This window comes from Talpa occidentalis, unplaced genomic scaffold, assembly GCF_014898055.3.
Source record: "Talpa occidentalis isolate TD23 unplaced genomic scaffold, MPIMG_talOcc4v2.1 talOcc4.6, whole genome shotgun sequence".
NCBI classification, from domain to species: Eukaryota; Metazoa; Chordata; class Mammalia; order Eulipotyphla; family Talpidae; genus Talpa; species Talpa occidentalis.
Genome location: NW_023604972.1, coordinates 14,235,768 through 14,256,341, shown reverse-complemented (window position 1 = coordinate 14,256,341; position 20,574 = coordinate 14,235,768). Strand labels below are relative to the sequence as shown.

Sequence of the window (20,574 nt, the reverse complement as noted above, 5' to 3'; positions counted from 1 at the left end):
TCTACCTCAAGGACTTCTATCCCCCCTTTCTACAAGCTTTCCTTGATACTCCCAAAACAGATGTGCACTCCTTCTTCTGAAATACAACAGAACTTCCACAATTTATGTGTATTAATAGTATATAATTTTTCATAATAAGCTTTACATTAAACATATATGACATTATATACCCTAGTAGATGGTAAGCTTAAGGTCTAGCTTCATTTCTTCATTCTGCCCTATTTATTAAGAAATATACATGTATTTATATATATATATATGAACTTGAACACATTAAATGTGGTTTGGTTTTGAATCAGTGGTCAACAATGCCCTTCATCAGAAGTCTAGGCATGTTTCCCAACTGTTTTACAAACTTTCAGGATCAAGGTAAACTTTCAGTTTGGAGAGGTTTTCTTCATCAGTTGAGTTTAATAGTCCTGTAGTTTCAATCCTCTGAACCAAATAACATGGGAAGGAGCTCAGAGAGGAGTAGTAAAAAGCAAGGTCATGAGAAATATCAAGGCCAGGATAGAAAGCCTAAATGAAATACAGGTTTAATTAACAATGGAAAGAGTAATCATTAGGGTGACGTAAGGTGAATTCTCCAGCTAAGCTTAAGATAACACTGAAGACAGAAGTATGTTTATGGATCAAGCAGGTATGAGGTCCTAGTGCAAGAGCTGCTATCAGTATTCAGAGCTTTCTGACTAAAACTGAGATCATTAATACAAACACAGTTCAAGAACATATACAAGGAGGTTCTTTCAACATTTAAGGTTAAAAATTGAATACAGGTTTTATCTTTTAAAAAAACCTGGAACTGTATCTAAACATGTTCTAGAAAGTACATTGGGATAGTTGGCTCAGTCTCAGTTCTTCTTTTACACCTTATGTGACCTAAATAACATAATCCCTCTAAGCCTCAATCTCCTCATCTATAAAATAGGGATATCACCAGTCCTGCCTATCTAAAATACATCACTGTAAATATGTGAGACAGCATAAATGCTTTATAAACCATGATACAATAATCAGATTAACATGGTTGGGTTATCTGAGGATAAGATAATTAACCTTACGACTCCCTGTTATATCACAGTACCGGACCTTAAGAACAAACAGATTTATGGAGCAAAAAAGTCTTCTAAAGACCACATTGTTAACAACTATGGTACTAAATCCTGGGAGAAATTCTGACAAACCAAACACTGGATAGGTCCATAAGAAAATTTAGACTATTACATAAAATTATTCAGATATGAAAATTTGGTAAAGTCAGGAAACTTACAACTAAAAAAAATTTTTAAATCAATAAAAGGGTCAATGAGCTATTTTATGTTAATTAGAATACACTGTGAAGCAATATTATCTCTGGAGAATAAAATGACAAAAAAAGATCACCTGACTCTAAGAAAAAGGAACAGAAAAATGCCTGACTCTCTTGTCAAGTTAATAGAAAAACAGCTATACAACATAAAGGAATTAGGGCGATTAAACTGAGATAGATCCAAGATTTTGTAATAGCACAAATTTTTACTCAATGTTGATATCACTATTTAGATAAAAAACAACTTAGTAAAGGAGCAAGACACGGATAAAGGTAAGTTTAGTAAAAAGCAGACTATGATAAGGTAAGGTAATCACACGGCCCCATCCACCTTGGACAGTTCTCACTTTCACCTGTTTTCCTCGTATAAGAATCAATAGCACCCTCTTTCACTCTCAATAGCATCCCAGTTTGGATGATGAATTATATGGTCACCCCATCTCTAGTAACAGCAACACAGGCAGATAAAGTTAATATCACAGCTAATGCTATAACCTTATTTAATGTATTTGTGAAATGGGAATAGGTTCTTACCCACCCGAACTCACAGATCGTCCAGAAGATGAGACAATATGTGAAGTGAGCTAAACTCCAAAAAAAATGCATTACATAAATGCAATGCCATGCTGTGATCCTCAAAATGCCCAGGAAAGGAGGGGTAGGCGAGGCTCAGGACTGGCAGTACAGTCAGGCTAGACTGAGGAGGTACAGATGCAGGTCCTGATTCACACTCCTACGCCTCTGCCCCCTTCCAGTCTGTAACCGTATTTAACATGAAACTCTTAACAGTAAATTAAAAATTAATGAAACAGGGATGGAAACAATTTTTTTATGAAAACATGTAATTACCATGTGGTCTAAGGAAAGCAGAAATAATTTGGAGGAAGGGGCTAAAAGAATTAGTAGTTAAAACAGGGTTTGTTGTTAACTCTTAGAAAGAGGCAAAGGTACTGGCAGTTAAATGTTTCAAGACCAAAAATGATTTCAGATGTTTTCGCTCTTTACAGACAGATTTCACACTACACTTATTACCAGTTTATAAACTGATTGTATTTAAGAGTGTTTGCCACTTGAAAAACATTTTCCTTTAAAACTATTATGGTATTCAGCACAAAAGACGATTTAATACATATGTAACTGAACTAAATAGCAGCAATCGTGTTTCTCAATATTATGTGTCAAAGGAAGAATCAAGAGGAGGGAACCCATTAGTCATAAATCAGAATCTGAGGTGTAGAAAGTGAAATAGTCTGGGTGGTTAAGAAATGGTAGAGGCGGGCCTCCCTGGTGGCGCAAAAGGTTAAGCACCACACTATGAAGCAGACCCACAGCCTCTGCAGCACAAGTTCAACACCCGGCCGGCCAGGGAGCAACCCACATGGCCTGGCAGACTTCTCCTGTCTCACCCGCTGCTCCCCTCAGCAGTGTGTGTATTTCAATCTGCCTGTTCTGCTCCCAGCTCTGTCTCTGGTGAATCCTCTCACCCCCCTCATCTCTGGCCTGTACCCCAGCTCTTGTATACATAAATAAATAAATCTTTAAAAAAAAAAAGAAAAAGAAAAAGAAAAAAAAGAAATGGTAGAGGGCCTCCCTGGTGGTGCAGGCGGTTGAGCGCAGCACTGTAAAGCTGTCCGCAGCCTCTGAAGCTCAGGTTCAATCCCCGCTGGCCGGCAAGAATCCCACATGATGCGGTATACCTCTCCTGTATCGCCCACTGCTCCCCTCAGCAGTGGATTTCATCAGTCTGCCTGTTCTGTTCCCCGCTCTGTCTCTGGTGAGTCCTCTCACCCTCCTGCGCCTCTGGCCTGTACCCCGGTTCTAGTATAAATAAATCTTAAAAAAAAAAAAAAAAAAAAGAAAGAAATGGTAGAGCAAGAAAAACTTCTGGTTTCTATGGTGATTGCCTTGAGGGGCCAGGAGATATATGAACAGAAACACTCTTGGAGAATCTGTTCTTATCAAATATCATAAACAGAAATATAATTCAACAGCAATTAAAAAATGAATGGAATAGTATTAGATAGAGGAGGAAGTCCAGTAAAAAGGTACCATAACTGTCAAGGTAAATCATAAGAGGCCAGATTACTCAATTAAATAAACACTGAAGCAGGGTAGAAAACATAGAACTTAACAGTCTAGGTACAATTATAAAATAATGAGAAATTTTCTTAAGACTTATCTAGGTTACAGAACCATCCTACTTCACTAATAGCAAATAATTCCCTCTCCAGAAAACTATACACACAACCCTGCTTTATGGAAATTGCATGCCCACAACTTTCTATGGAACTTACTAAGAAATTTTTAAGATAGAACTTTTGCAAGACCATCACAATACCATTCCTGAGATGAAAAACACTGTTACAAAAGTATAATGCAGAAACAACTATAAAATTTATTAGCGTACACATCAGAATCACTCAAGGACTTGTAAAAAAAAGCAGATCTTTGGGTCCCATTTCTGATTCAGTAGGCTAAGGCAGAACCCAGAGTTCGCATTTCTAGTAAATTGCTATTTGTGAAAGGAACATACTTTCATTTATTTCTTAACACAATCTTTCAAAGTTACACCAACCCCTTTTTTATCCACTTCTCTCCTTTGAGGCCCTAACAAACACTTGACTACAGTGATTCACCCTATCATAGGGGTGCCTCACCTCCCTTCCTCATCTTCAGGCTAAATGAAAGGTAGAAGATAGTACCCCAATCTCCTTACTACTTTGCGTCTAAAACATATAAAGCCTCCATGTTACTCCATGTTATTTTGAATAACTCAAATTTCAGTTAACAATAAGTAAAGAGAGAAGAGCTAAGCAAAATGACAAACAGAATTTGGTGCTTTCAAGATTTTGGTGTACTGTAGAATAACAAAATGCCTTGCACATAAGCCAAGAGATGACTTCTTCCTAGATAAGATACGGGTGTGTCTTTCACAGATTTCTACTTAACGGTGTTTAAAATCATTTCTTCGGCGCAACAGACCTCTCCTGTCTCGCCTGCTGCTCCCCTCAGCAGCGTATTTCATCAGTCTGCCTGTTCTGTTCCCTGCTCTGGTTAATTCTCTCACCCTCCCATGCTTCTGATTGTACCCACTGCTTGTATAAATAAATATTTAAAAAAATAAATAAAATAAAATCATTTCTTCTAGGACCTCTACAGATCAGTAATTAGACACATACCAACTGAAAACTAAATTTAAAAATTTGCAATAAAATAAAAGGTCATAGTGATAAATTAACAAACAAAATATTTTTCAAAGGAAATAAAGTATAGATTTTAATTATGTCTTCTATCAGTAATATTTAACCACAATGAGAAAAGATTATTTCAGTAAGCAAAAATCAGATGATGTGGAAATAACATAAGAAAGAAGAATTAATATATGATCTAATAAGCAGTAAGAAATAACTGTTAAGTTTCTAAGCTACAGAAAAAAACTAAAAATGATACTGATGATGCATAATACAGATGCTTGTGCCTTAAGGCACAAATTAATAAATACCTATGTTAAAATAGAACCAACAAATAACTACAAAGGAATAAATTTTAAGAACACAAATTTTATAGTAGAGATTATCAAATTACAGCCAACTCACTGTTTTTGCAAATAAAGTTTTATTGCAAATAAAGTCACCCCATTATTTCATGTATTATCAATGGCTGCTTAGCACTACAATGAAGTAGTGCTAAGTGCAATGAAGCAGAAGTTATAACTACTATTATATGTTATAGCTATTTAATATAGTCATAACAGAAATCATATGGCCAACAAAGTCTAAACTATTTACTAGCTGGCCTCTACTAGCTTCCAAGGGCTGCTTTAGCAGAGTACCACAAGCTGGCTAAAAACAACAGAAATGTATTCTCATAGTTCTGGAAGCTGTAAGTCTGAAATCAAGGTGTCAGCAAGGTAATACTGTAGTACGCTCTAGGGGAGAGTCTGTTGCATGTCCTTCTCTTAGCTTCTGGTGTCACCAGTACATCCTGTCACTCCTTGACCTGCAGCTGCATAATTCCAATCTCTGCTGCCACTATCACATGGTCATCTTCTCCCCGTGTCTGGGCTTCCATGTAGCATGTTCCTCTTGTCCAAGAAGTCATATTAGATGAAGGACCAGTCATATTAGATGAAGACCAGTCGTATTAGATGACACCAGTCGTATTAGATGAAGGACCCATGCTACTCCAGTATAACCTCATCATAACGATTTGCGTCTGCAATGACCCCAATTTCCAAAGCTCTTCAAAATATGCGTTTTGGGAAGAGACGCATTTCAACCTGCAACATGGCCCTTTACAGAAAACATCTGCCAACTCCCAATTTAGAAGAGCAAGAAAGAGGAGAAGTACATCCAGAGTTGCCACCAAACAGTGAAAGATTTCAAAAAGGAGAGCTGGAATTTTGCTTTAGATAAAAAAAAGCAAAAGTGAGATCTAAAGATGCCACATAGAAAGAAACATATGTAGGTCAGAACACTGGACTGGCTGAGAGACGGAAGAATCATAAACCCCCTGAAAATGAATGGGCACTCTCAGGGTGAATAAATGCTTTATGCAGCAGGTCAAGAAGTGACCTTTACAGAACGTTACTATTAGAAAACAATGTAATTAGATAACAATGTGAATAGAAGCTGTCACTGTTATAAAACATTAGGGAAAAATGTAGAAAATAATGTAATTTGTTATCACATAAACAAAAAAAGGATCATCTCAACAGAGACAAACATACCAAAAAAGTTGAGCTGAAGAGGTCTGAAAAATGACCAAAGGGTTTTGATTGCAATGAGATCACTGCCAAATAAACAACTTAGGTGGAGAAACTAAGAGGGACATGAGATCACAGAGAAAATGAAAATGTTTAAGAAATAAAAAGTAGACGATTACACTGGTTACCCCCAATGAACCGCAACTCTTGGTATTACTGCCCTTGTATAATCCTCTCCCACTTAGGCTCTGAGTTTAGCCAGATGACTTGCTTTAGTTAATTTCATATTAACAAGCAATGGCAAACAGAGGCATAATAACTTTCATGTAAGAACCTGACTTCTTGGAACACTACCACCTGGAAGCCAGCTGCTCTGCTGAAAGTAAGCTTGAGCTAGACTCCTGAATGAGAGGTCACAGGGAGACAGACTATGAAGGATACGAGGCCATCTCAGATGTTCCAGCCCTAGCCGAGCTCCCAAATGAATGCAACTGTGACAGTGATCTCAGGCCACATCTCAGAGAACAGAAAAAGTAGCAAGCCTAGTCCAAGAAAATCAGAAGAAATAATAAATTGCTGTTTTAAGCCATTTTATTTTGCAGAGGTTTGTAAAGCAGTTATCTATTGATAACTGATAGTGCCAGAATTGAATGTATGTTTGAGAAATCAAGTTAATGAAACTGAGGATTCTCATAAAACTGGTAAAGACTTGTATACACATTTAAAAAAAGAAAAAGAAAAAACATACAAATACCAGGGGTGAAATTAAAATGTAAAGAAAAAACTAAAGATGGTGAAGATGAAGGAGTTGAGTCATATGAGGAATAATGAGACAATTTAAGACTGAAAACTGGGTCATTCTGCTTTATGAGAATACCACAGAAAACATTTTTCACCTACTTCATCACTTTCATCTACTTCAATTCCACCATCTTTGTCATCATCCATTTGTTTATGTATTGTTTGAAGAGCTTCCAGACTAAATCTATCTTCTTCTGTAAAGCAGGGTGGACTCAGTGACATGCAGGGATCTGAAAGAGAACAAAGGGCAATTACTAACTTGCCATATCAAACACAGGCTGCAGTTTAGAATTTAAAACAAAATCAAAAAATTAAATCTCAGGATCATACTAATAGGCTTTGAAAAATCTAGCAAAGGCTCATCACAAAAGTATAATATATGAACACAATTTGACTAAAAATCAATAATCAATTTTAATTAAAACTAAGCCAACTAGGAGTTACAACAGTATTTTCACATTTTTCCACATCTTTAACCATTTTCTTCTTACCCAACTCATATATACTATTACCCACAAAAAAAGATAAACTTTCTCCTTTAGAAAGAAACTGAAATCACAAAACACAAGGAGCTATTTTTGTATAATCCAGTTCAATCAAAATGTAAGACCTAGGAAAATATAAAAAATATAAGAAAAAGAAACAGAACAATTGATTTTTTAAAACTTTTTAAAAACTTTTTTCCATTTTTCTACTTAAGAGAATCCAATGGTCCACCCATATGACTATTTAAAAGGCCTAACTTTTTCAGGCTCAATAAGGAAAAAAAAAAAAATCGACTTGTTTTAATCTTGTTCCTAATGTTTTCCTTAATATACATTTACTGGCTAATAAACCTCTTTGGAAAATATGTGAATCCTCACATCAAGTTGTTAAAAACTAACAATTTAGAGAAAGCATGGAGTTTTTCATGGCTTAAAATCAGATTGATAAAAAGTATTTTCTATGGATTCAACACTAAACAGTCTATACACCAAAATGGAAAGGCACTGCCAAAATTTCACTAAGCCCAGAGGACTAGTAAATGGACAAATTCCAGGAATTTATTTCCACCAGTCTGCTAGCTCACTAACATAGCCTTTTAAAATGTCATCAGACTAACATATATGTAATGGTTATTGGTATAGTGGAGAGACTAGCTACGCTTTAATTGTCCCCTTAATTATAATTAGAAATCTAGTTTATCATTTTGGTCATTATGAACAAGTCTGATTGTGGACAAATCACTTGCGTTTGTGTCTCAGTTTTACCTCAACTCTAAAATAAAACTATTTAATAGCAAAGTAGATGCTTACCATGACCTACTGCAGGCGTTAAGAGCCTAAAAATATCTAATTCTGTGTTTAGGAGCAAAAAATGCAAGGAAAAAAGCCAGTACTAGAGATCTACTATTAATTTTATTTTTTTTAATAATGCAAATCTATATTACGCACAAGTTTCAGTGAAAGCTCCTCTTAGCAATTTTACATATTTAATAGCTGTAACTCCAAATTTTAATTTCATTAGTCTTAGAAGAGTATTATAAAAATAAAAATGCAATTATAAGTTATATGAAATGTGTATGTATAATTTTAAATTCTGATCAAGATTTAATAAAATCTAAGAACACATATGTATGATGTTCAATTAGGATCTCTAATTCACAAAACAACCAGAACCTGTTATGTTCATGAAGTTGAATTTATTTGTAATTTTCTTTTATGTTCTGTCTTCCTGCTTCTGAACCTTTGCTTGCAGCATTTCCTCTATTTAGAGTTCCTTCTCCCACCCCCAACTTCAAAATTCTACCCCTTCTCCAGGCACAGCTCCATTTCTATTTCCTTGTGGAGGCTTTTACTACTGTCACAAACAGAAAAATATTTTCTGGTGAATTCTCAAGGACTTTTAATGAGGCAACACTAATTACATGTTGCCTTAAACTATTACTGGTGTGGACGTCAAGAATATGCAATAGTGACTTAATCAGGGTCTGTAAACCCCTCTGATTGCTCGACACATCCTTCTTGAACCCAAATCACAATTTTATTCATTCCAACACTCTCTCTAGAACTGTGCATGGAGTTAGGTTCCAGACACACAGAAGTTCTGAATGAATCTGTGTAAAATGAATAGATAAATGACTCGTGATCTGTCCACTTAACTAGTTTTCTGGCCTCCTCTCTTCCTAGTCATTTCCTAGTTTGTAAGGATTTACAAACCACCGTGGCCTCTTGAAGAACAGCCTCTCACCGGACTCTGCTCCTGTTGGAATGTACTTCCCAGTATCAGCCTAGTTCACTCCCTCACTTAAGCAGGTATCTACTCAAATGTCACTTGATCAGAAAAGCCTTCTCTGGCCATTTTATATAAAATGAAGCATTTTCCACCATTCCCCTCAATAACCCTGACCCTGATTTGTTTTCTCTTTTTATTATTGAGTAACACTGGTTTATATCATTGTTTGTATTTTGAGAGTACAGAACACCCCGCCCCCCTTCAAGTGTTATACCACAGTGCATACACCCCAAAGTACCCATGAATCATTTGTAATTATTTTGAATAGATGCAAAGTAAAAGATAAGCTCTTAGGTCTCATTACAACATACGGGGTAAAGAAGGTCTATACACAAAGTGTCATTGCCTCCTGAAGACCTATTTTTTATATATATTTCATTTTGCCAAATAAGCACATGAAATGAAAGAATATATGGAAAGGGTCAGCGTGACTCAGATTAAACAGTCTTTGTTGTCAAACTCTCTAAGAGAAGTCCAACAGTGAGGGTTCGAAAACTTTATAAAGCTTTTAAGCGCAAACTGGAAGGAACATATGACCTGGAAAAAAAAAATACAAGTAAAAATAAAACTGGTAATTTTTTAGTTAAACTAGTATTTAATAAAAATACTGTCATGGTATACTTCAGGATATAATTTCCCCATTACATATTTCAGAAATACTATTTCCTAGCAATTACTTCCTTCTCTCCATACCATTCCATCCATTTCACAATTATCTACTGAGCACCCACTTTGTGTAAGGCATTGGAAATGCTGTAGTGAACAAAAGAGGAAAAAAATCCTCAGACAACTTACATCATAATAGGGGAGATGAGTCTAACAAGTTAAGTAAGTAAAAGGCATGGAATGTTGGTGGTGGTTAAGTATTAAGGAGAAACACAGAATAAGGAGAATAGTAAAATGCCAAGGGTTTTCAAATTTTCAATTGTATCATTAGTCTCAAATATCATTCCTCCTCAGTTCTCAATGTTGTATTTGATTAATCTTCAATTACTTTAAGTACCATTTTGTTTATGCAACTAAATTTATGAGTAGAGTAGGGATTATAGTATTCCATTTCACACATGTGCAATATACCCAGGACTTAACACATTTTAGGCCTCTGATAGCTTCTGTTACTTCATACATTAACTAATATCCCAAAAGTCCTAGGCTTCTACCCTGTGCCAACCAGGGACCAACAAGAGGAATTAAAGAGAGAATAAAATCCTGTATTCAAAAGAGTTCACAATCTCGTGAGAAAGAAGGCGTGCAGACTACTGCAGCATGTAGTGTTAGGGATCACTGACAATATTAGCGCAGGGAGTTATGGAGCATGGAGAAAGGTCATCTAAGCCAGACTAAAAAAGTTAGTCGCTTTCTAGAAGTAAATTTGGAGTTTTAAACAGTAGTTGATTACCTTGTAAAAGAGAGAAAAGCATTCCCAGAAAAAAAGGAACATCAAGCATTTAGTAACATAAAAAAAAAATGAACATTCAGAAAAAACACAAATGGTTAATACGTGGGAAAAAAGTATAAAATTGATAATAGGCCAGATCTCTAAAAGTGGTTTTTCATACTTAGGAATTTGGATTTTTACTATGAACACTATATAAAGGATTTACAGCAAGGACTAGGCAGATTTGTTACAGATAAATCATTCTAGTGATGGTACAAAATAGGGTGGAGGCCAGCCTGGGAGGCACAGCTGCCAGGAAGTGCTAAGGTAATCCTGGCAGCACCCGGCAGTCCAAGCCGCCAAGGAATGGAGGACGCAAATGATGAAGATTGCTCTCGGGTTTCATGTATTGCCAAGTTGGAGCAGCAGAAGGAAAAGAAAGACAGGAGTTAAAGATAATACGAGTGATCCATTTCTCCACATGAAATTTTATTTCCTTTTGGTGCAATGATTTAAGAAATCTAACTGAGAACAATTGTGAATGCTCACCGTCATTACCTGTTCTAAAGTCTTTTTCCTTTTTTTTCTCAGCTAGAAAATAAGACTTACAGGTTAAGTCAGCACAAGTGATCATTTTAACTCAAATTAGCTGACTTCAATTTCTTTTTTTTTTTAAAGCTTTTTTTTTTTTTTTTAAAAGATTTATTTATTTACTTATACAGCACTCGGTACAAGCAGAAGCACGGGAGGGTGAGAGAATTCACCAGAGCCAGAGCGGGCAGCAGAACAGGCAGACTGACGAAGTACACTGCTGAGGGGAGCAGCGGGCGCCGAAGGAGCGGTCTGTCACGCCATGTGGGACCCTCGCCAGCAGCCGGGGATCAAACCGGTGCCGCAGAAGCTGCGGGCAGCTTCGCAGCCCAGCGCTCAACCGCTGCACCACCAGGGAGGCCCTGACTTCAATTTCTTTCAAAATCTACAAATGGTTAAGGTCCATGCCTACAGTAAATCAAAAGACAATTACTAAAATATCAAAATCATTCTCCTTTGCCAACATCTCATAGACATCAATCTTAGCTACGAAAATTGCACCAGTGGGATCATGTATTCCACAGTCAGACATGTCTCTCCTCATAACAGAATTCATTCATTCATTTATAATGACAGGGAGTGCCTGTATCACACCAGGTCCTATGCTTGGTGGGGACAGCCAATGTGATCACTAAGACAAATTTCCTTCAGTTGGTGCCCTCATCTCGTGTTAAATGCAATATAGTATGATTTCTCTCTTCAGCATTTACACTGCTGAGCATTCCTTTTCCTCTAGATCAAGACTAGCACTTTCCGCTAAGGAAAACAGAATCCATTAAACACGATTTAACCAAAGTCAACAATCAGCATTTTTAACAACTTAACAATTGTTAAATTCCACTTTGTTTTCCTCCACTCCCCATTCCTCTTTACTCCAATCAAATGCTCAGTCTGATTCTGCAGAAATAAAGTTAAATGAATTAAAGTTATTTCATGTAGTTAAGAAACACCAATTACATTTTGTAAAATCAATGCTATATCGTATACATAATCTAATCCCTGCTACTCTGTGTGGGGCACATGTTGTAGCTATTTCTCAGATGAGGAAATGCGACTCACGAGTTAACATGCTTTAGATTAGACCCCTAAAATGAAATAGACAGAATTCAAGCCAAGTCTCTAGACTCCAATCCATGCTTGAGTGTCAGTCTAATGAATGTAAATGGGTTGGTGTCTCCAGTGTCAAAAATAAAGCACTGCTGTCAAGATATTGCCCGGACCTAACTGGGGTGCTGAGAGCACCTAGCAGCAAAGGGGATCACTAGATATTCCAGGATTCATCTTCTCCAATCAAAAATACACACCTATACTTCTTACATTACTTTTCTTTAGTAATAATGTATCTTCACTTCAAATCACATCCCTCTTGAATAAATCTTTGTAAGTATATTACCAGAGTAACTGACATATTTATTGAATGGTTTAAATATATATAGGTATTAGAAACCAAATAAATTAACTTCCGAATACAAGTCATTTACCTACCAAATATATAAATGTTTGACTCCAGGTTAGAAACCAGGTATACAAAAGGTGATATCAAATAAAGTAAATGTGCAATGACAAACATGCAGTAAGTACATAATAGTGGTAAAACGAGGGAATAGTGTTGTCTACATTCATAGCAAGAAAAGCTTCAAGGAGGAAGTGATACATTGATTCTTAAAAAATAAGATGTATGATGGACAAGAAAAAAAAAAGCTGTTAATTATTATACCAACAAAATAATAATTACAATAAATATCAACCTTGGATCATCTATTATATCATACAGATATTATACATTTCACTTTGCTCTTCAGTAAGCTTTATTCCCATTTGATTTGATAATGAAATAACCAGCAATATCAATGAAGGCCAGAGTATGGAGAGATCGATAGACTCTTCTAAAGTGACAGCAAAGGAAAAAATAGAATAAATCACTCACTGAAAGCCTCACTTGCAGCTTCCTCTGCCCACAAAACTTTCTCCCAAGTACACCATGACCAGGTAACTCCTTTCCTCCAGGTAACTCCCCCAATATAATACAATCATGAGAGCACAGGTATGGCTTTAATCATTCCTCTTTCCCCAGCGCCTAGAGCAGACTCTGGCACATTAGTAAGGGCTAAAAAAATTAGTTTGCTGAATTACCTAATTGATTTTTCAATATAAATGTTGGAAGAGAAAAACCTTTCAAGAAATTACTATTTGATTAGAAAACTAAGATGTAGGCACTAAAAAAATCCCTATCACTTTATTGTGTTAAAGTTAAACCTCAGTAGTTAGCAAAAATCTAGTAACATTACTCCTCTGATTAAAACAATTCAATGAGGGCCTCCCTGGTGGTGCAAGGTGGGCAGCAGTCACTGCAGCAGGAGTTCGATTCCTGGCCAGGGAGCTGACCCACATGGCACGTCAGACCTCTCCTGTCTTGCCCACCACTCCCCTCAACAGTGTATTTCAGTCAAGTCGCCTGCTTTGCTCCCCACTCTGTCTCTGGTGAATCCTCTCACCCCTTCCCCATGTACCTCTGGTCTACACCCCAGGTCGTGCATGCATAAATAAAATAAGTCGGGCCTCTCTGATGGTGCAAGGGGTTAAGGCACAACCCATGAAGCTATATGCAGCCACTGCAGCACGAGTTAAATCCCCAGCCAGGTAGCTACCCACATGGCGCAACAGACCTCTCCTATCTCGCCCGCTGCTCCCCTCAGCAGTGTATTTCAGTACATCCGCCTGTTATGTTCCCCACTCTGTCTCTGGTGAATCCTCTCACCCACCCCCCCACCTCTGGCCTGTATCCCAGTTCTTGTATGCGTAAATAAATAAATCTTTTAAAAATAAATAAATAAATAAATAAATAGATAAGTCTTTAAAAACAAAAAAAAACAATTGAATGGTCCTTAAAACCTAAATGAATAAAGTCCATTTGGTCATATGTTTAAATGTTTAAGTCATAGTCATATGTTTAAATATTTATAGAACAAAATATATAACATATTATACAAAAATAATCAAGGGGAATGTCGATGTATTTATGATGGTCTTCCTCAAAGCTCTACACTTTAGATGTAAACATGAAACTTCCTGAGGGCAAGAACTAAGCCTGTTTAATTGATTATACTATTACCATTATTATCTGTTATGATCTTTGTATATCATTACTGTACATTGCTACATGTTGTAAATAATTATGTGTGACTTTTACATAAAACAAATGCATTTTCAGTGGCATTCAGAAAAAGAAATTGGATTTTAATCAATACTTTTAGAAAAGGGGAAAACAAGAACAAACTCAAAAAGATGTGCTCTGAGACCCACAAAGAGTAGTCTGGTGAGCAGACTGGTTCTCAACCAGCTGTTCACTGGTTTTCCCTCCTCCTTCCTGTTCACCGCTCCTCAGCAGGACTACAGGCATCCAGTGGGAGAAAAAGGCAAAGGTTATTAAGTCAATTTTATTTTAATCTAGAGAAGAAAGTACAGCCTTAAATCACATACTTGCTATCCAGGAATCCTATTTCAACACTCCACATAAGAAGTAGAAAAATATAAGTGACAGTCATGGTAAGAAAAGGTCACACTGAAATAAGAGAATGGAGACAAATATGACTGGTATTTCAGGTCTAAAAGTACAGGTAAAACAAAGATACATTTCTACGTGGATAGACCAGACAAACAACATACAATCATAAAACAGGATTCCATTAAACCTTCGCCAGAGGAAAAAATATTTACATCATATTCTGAATATGTTGTCATCCCAGCCAATTGATATATACAGGGAATAGAGGTCTGAAACCTAAGAAAATAAAAGTTTAAGAAATAAATGAAGCTCTTCAGAGTTAATTTCCCTCCTGTAATTCCTTCAAGGTCAGCAAATTCAGTCAGAAAAGAACAACTTAAGGGAACCATCATCTCTTAATCACAAACCAGTGACTGCGGGCCACTAGCAATGTGCAATATGGCACTTGGCCAAGAACTTGGCTGACCACGCTGGCAACTGCTCAGGAGTCTCATGATTAGGATTTTCTTAATTACTACCACTAGAGAGAAATTTTTAAAATAAATATGTGTATTTAGTACTTTAACAGTTAAAGCATTTATCAAATCAAAAACTTCACTCTGAATATTAGCAAATAAATTGTTGCTGACACCTTCCGAGACAGTATTTTGACAACATTTTTCAATAAACCAATGATCTGATTTAAGCTCAAAGTGAAAGGAATAATGTCTTCTTTCTCTTTGACATCATCTTTCAGGGCACAGTCTCTTATTCCCCCTACACCTCCAGGGTCTAGCATACCACCACCATCTAGATCATAGTAGGATTAATAGATGTTTCTGGGTGGAAAAATCCAATAATAGAAGCCACAACATACTTTTTGATAACAAAGTGAGTTTCAGCTCATCATCTATTTTGTTTTCTGTTATATAACAGACATTCAAAGATATGCTAATATTTACTGAGAATAACATGCCAGAGTAACAAAGAAAGGGAAAGTTGTGACTGCTGTACATGGTGCTATACCAGGAAGCTATAAAATAACAATGAGGGCCTCTTGTATAGAATCTCTTGTATATACTGGAACTTTAACTTCAACAGTTAAAGGAGATACATCTTACCAATACTGGGATAAAAGAGCACCATAGCTGTATCTAATTCAGTGTTAGGTGTTATTCTAAACAGAAAATAAGAGGTTTTTGCTTTTAAAAATCCTTAAGAATGACTGTCTCCTGGAGCTCTGAATCACTGACTTCTTACCTATTAATTAGTTTGGAACTCTTGGAAAAAGAAAGACATTTCACCTGGTTGTTAGCTAAAAATTTCTGTAAAAATTTCTAAATTTAACTATACCTCCTAATGTTCTAAATGAGTGATAAAAATTCAGTTACTTGGGTCCTTTTCCACTTTCCAGGGGCATTTTTCAATTTACCACCTGCTGATTATTTTCATCCCACTGATTCCTCCATTGGCCACAAAGCATCTTGTCCTGGCTACCTCAAAAAGTTCCTATGATCTTTTCTTTTCAAAGAGCCTCTCTAAAGGTAGGGGCAAGAAGCTAAAGCTTCAACCTCCAAACTATGATAACATGCAATTTGTTTATGACACATCCCTCTTTCAAAGAATAGCTACATGTATATTCATGGTTAACCAATGCGTTCCTTCAATGTATATGAATGAGCAGGAGTATTCAGGCAGCTGTTTTCGTTTCTATATTCACTGACAGCTGCCTAATTTTTCTCCATTGTATCATGCTATAACCTCCTCGAAAGCAATAATACATCTGTTTATAATACTGTTGCATGTGTCATATGTAGAAAAATATTGCTGAGTAGGTACAAAAATAAAAAAGCAAACAGGTACAATGCATATCCTTGTTCACTTACTCCTGGTTTTAAAGAGGAAGAATTTGGGTGCACGCGTGCGTGCACACACACACACACACACACACATAGAATTACACAAGTAATTCCCAATAACTCTTCGAAGATCTTGTTGACATAATATAACTAAAAGCAACATGATCAAAATAATTAAGAATCAGGATTCCAAGAAGCCAGGCCTTTTTCAAATAGTATTCTCATGCCACCAACATTTTAATTAGCTACATGATGTTGCCCAAATAGTTTTGCTTATTTTTTTTATTTGTGTTGTTTTGGAAGGAAGAATAAAATAATTCAGTTACAACCACAATATGGTGACAATATCATTGAATTATACACTTAAAATGGGTAAAATGGTAGATTTTATGTAGATTTTACCACAATGAAAAAATAAAAACTACAGTGCTAAAAGTGAACAAGGATCAATTTGGGAAATAAAGGGAACACTATTCCTCCGAAGTATTGAGCCAAGAGTTGTTTCCCTTCTCTCTCAGTGCAAGAATTTAACAATTAGATAAAATAAAATTAGTTTTATTTATTTATTTTATCCCAAGTTTACAGATGAGAAAGGTTGAATCATCTGTAGGGGACTTTCAATTCATTCTCATCCTGATACATATTGTATAAGCTCAGGAAAATTAAAGTTATTTGCCTTAACTTCCTCACCTATGGAATGGGAATAACAACCCTGCAAGGTTCTTGTTAGAACTAAGTGAGACACTGTCTATAAAACATCTGACATAGTGTGGCACATACTTGGAACTTGATGAACAACATTCAATAGATAGCTATTACTATTATCCAGTGGTAAAATATACATAAAATTTACCATGAGCTAATACATGGCATAGTTGGATTCAGAACTATGTCTCCTGCAGTCTAAATCTGGTCTTTTTACTATTACTAGCACCTTAACAATTATCACAAACATCATTTTTTCGTAATTGGACTTCACTATAAACATCTTTTGGGTGATTTCAAAACCAAATATACTCAAAAGTACAAAGAAAGAAAATAAAAAGGGACTAGATCATATTGGGGAGCAAGAGTTTACTTGATTATCTAATTCAACCTTTCTCAACAACGCTGCCATGTTGAACTCATACTATCTCTTCTCATGATGAACAAAGCAAGATTCTCTTGGGTAAAATAATTTGTCCAAGGTCAAAAAGCTGGTTAATCATGTTACTGAAATTTAATCCACGTTTGTCCAAATGCAAAGAACTTTACCATTCCCTTTAACCCACAATCTGTCAAAAGAAAAAAAAAAATACTTTACAATTTTAAAGTACTCAGAAACAGTATTGTGAAAGCAAAGTTGAAAAGGGGATTTTTATAATCAGTTTCATTAAAAGCAGTACTTAACACAAGTCTGTAATATCCAAAGATTACTATGTAAAAAAGAAATTGTTCATTTTATATATAAATTTTGCTACATGCATACCTTCATTAAGATACAATAATTTCTTTCAGTATTCTAAAATATTATTTCTAAACATTCTATGATATTCTAAGTGATATTCTAAAATATCATTTTTATAGTTTTCTGAAATATTATTTGAGCTAAAACCAATGCAGGAAATTACTGATTCTAATAGTGTGTTTTGTTCAGTGCCATATTCCCACCATCTCAACAACAAAACAAGCACCAAATATTTACTGAATGAAACTTAACATAGAAATTTAAACAGCAACCTGGATTAAGCTGATTTATATTTATATTTGCCAAGCTAAATCCACAGTCACTCATAATCATTTCCCTACAAACACCTGTCCTTCTCTCACTTCATCTTTCGTGGTTAGCACCTCCTATGCACTTACACCCATGCATCAAAATGTGGTTGATCACATGATGCCTTAAATCCATAACTACAGACAGCAACTGCACCCTACAGCTTCTGGGTACATTATATCTTCTGGTCTATACATTCTTCCACTCTGTATCACACCTCTTGATTGTCAATCCTCAATGCCTCCTCCCTGTCATTACAGCAAGGACTTTATTTCCTACACTTTACTGAAAGAAGCAATATGGAAAGCACCTCCATAAATTCTCTATCTCACATTGTGTCTCTATCTCATATTGTGTCCCTGGACTATTGGTACAAATGGATTATCCAAGTTTCTATAAAATGCCAATCCCTGTATTTGTTAACTAAAGCTTATCCCATTTAGTGCCTCAAAAAGCACTGCTCCAAGAATTCCTCCTTCACATGTTACTTTCAATGGATCTTCACCACTGGCACAGTAACATTCTGTTTACTCTCCCACCCTTTAAAAAAAACAAAAACAAAACAAAACATATTCAAGGTCACTTCATTATCACCCCATTTCTTTACTCCCATTTGCAGAAAATCTCGAAAACAATGCTAACTTACCATCTGATAACCTCTCCTCCCCTTCTCCTCTCTTAAAATATGCACCAATCAGTCATGCCTTTTTCACTATTCAACCAAAAAAATAGCAACTTCTGCGTCACTAAATTCATATTCAAGTCTCATTTCTCTTGTGACCTGACTGATCCGTAAGCATCTGCCACAGTTGATCACTCTCTTCTTCATTTAGTTTTCAGGACAACACAATACAGTGAGGAGTTCTACTCCTCACTATCTGCTCCTTAGTTCTCTTCCAAAGAACATGAGGAAACTTTGAGGGATGGTGGTTATTTTCATTATCGTGATGACGGTGATGATTCCATGGGTAAATATAAGTTAACACTAATCAAATTGTATATTCTAAATAGGAACCATTTATTACAATATGCATATGGTCAAGTACACCTCAAAAATCTAAAAAATACCTGTCACCTTTGCATATCATTACTAGGCTCCAAAATTGCTCAGAGATATGAAAACAGAATTGTTAAAGTTGTTTTTAAACTCTTAAATGAAAATATCCCAACCACTGAGAACAGTTAGTTCCTTTCTCATCCTATTCTCTCTCAATAATTTGGATTTTCAATCATTTTCCTAACACAAGAGAATCATATGGATGGTGAAGTTTGATTTTCCCTTGTCATCTATTACCTATTATCATAACAGTATCAGATCTGCTGCCTTCCTTGTTTTATTTTGCTTAGCATTTTATGACTCAAATAGTCTGGTCTTTAGAATTATAAATATGGTTGACACAGATCTACACTACTTTCTTACTATCAGTTATAGGCCCTATTTGCTATCTTTTCAGAAGTTTATACCACATCTCAATTAAAATCTAATTATATCAGACATCTGACTAAATACTACTAAGAAAGTTAAGTAAAATAAAATTTTAAACATCAAAGTACATGGAAGAAGTAAATTAAAATGTTTTACAAAAATTGAGAGAGAGAGGAGAGAAAGAATCAAAAGGTCACAATAACAAACATTTAGCAGAACTTATTAGCAGTAAGAAACTCAAGGAGACATGGGTAGGACAGCATCAGATTTGTATTGCATACAGAATATTCAGGTAGCTATAGAGTGTGGATTTAAGGACAGCAGACAAATAGGCAGGGACACAAGTTATTTTATTATCCCAACCAATGAGGTCTAAAATAAGGCTTGCCTAATAAGGTGAGATGCAAAGGGCAAATTACAAAGATAAGTACAAGGCAAATTCTACTAATTCCCAGAACTCTCAATCCTATCACTACGGTACACAACTCCATTAAACACTTTATGATAAAGCATCAAGATAACTACACATTTTTCAGTTGTTGTAACGCAGCATGTTGCCTTTTTTTTTCCACTTTGAGAAATAATTGACATAAAAGTTTAAGATATTCAGCATGATGGTTTGATTTACAAATATTGTAAAATGATGACCACATTATACCATTTTCCTTTATATTTCATAATTTTACAGAAATATATAAACTACACTATGATACATAAACTGAATAGCCGAATGATTAGATGCTAAAACTAAACTCACATTTTTATGCACTTTTTTTTGACCCCATTAATAGCAGGAAAACTTTTCTCATAGACAATCCACCTACCACATGACAGATTGGAACACAGCAACAGCTTGCTTCCAGCTCAGGATATAAGGAAAGGACAAGATGTAGGGTGGCATCAAATAGGTAGAAAATCTGGCCTAGGAGGACGTGTTGTCAAAAAGACTGACAATTACTGCATTCTTCCTGACTACAGAACGCAATCAGAA

General features: G+C 35.7%; 1 protein-coding gene across 3 annotated transcripts in view; it reads right to left on the bottom strand.

The window, feature by feature from the left end:
* The window catches only part of STIM2 (stromal interaction molecule 2), a 109,588-nt gene that overhangs the window by 57,608 nt on the left and 31,406 nt on the right, over positions 1 to 20,574 (bottom strand). For all 3 annotated transcript variants that reach the window (XM_037530419.2, XM_054688388.1, XM_054688389.1), the window contains exon 2: positions 6,915 to 7,045. In XM_037530419.2, coding sequence (XP_037386316.2) covers positions 6,915 to 7,037 — 123 coding nt within the window. In that variant the 5' untranslated portion in view covers positions 7,038 to 7,045. The remainder of the gene's footprint in view (positions 1 to 6,914; positions 7,046 to 20,574) is intronic.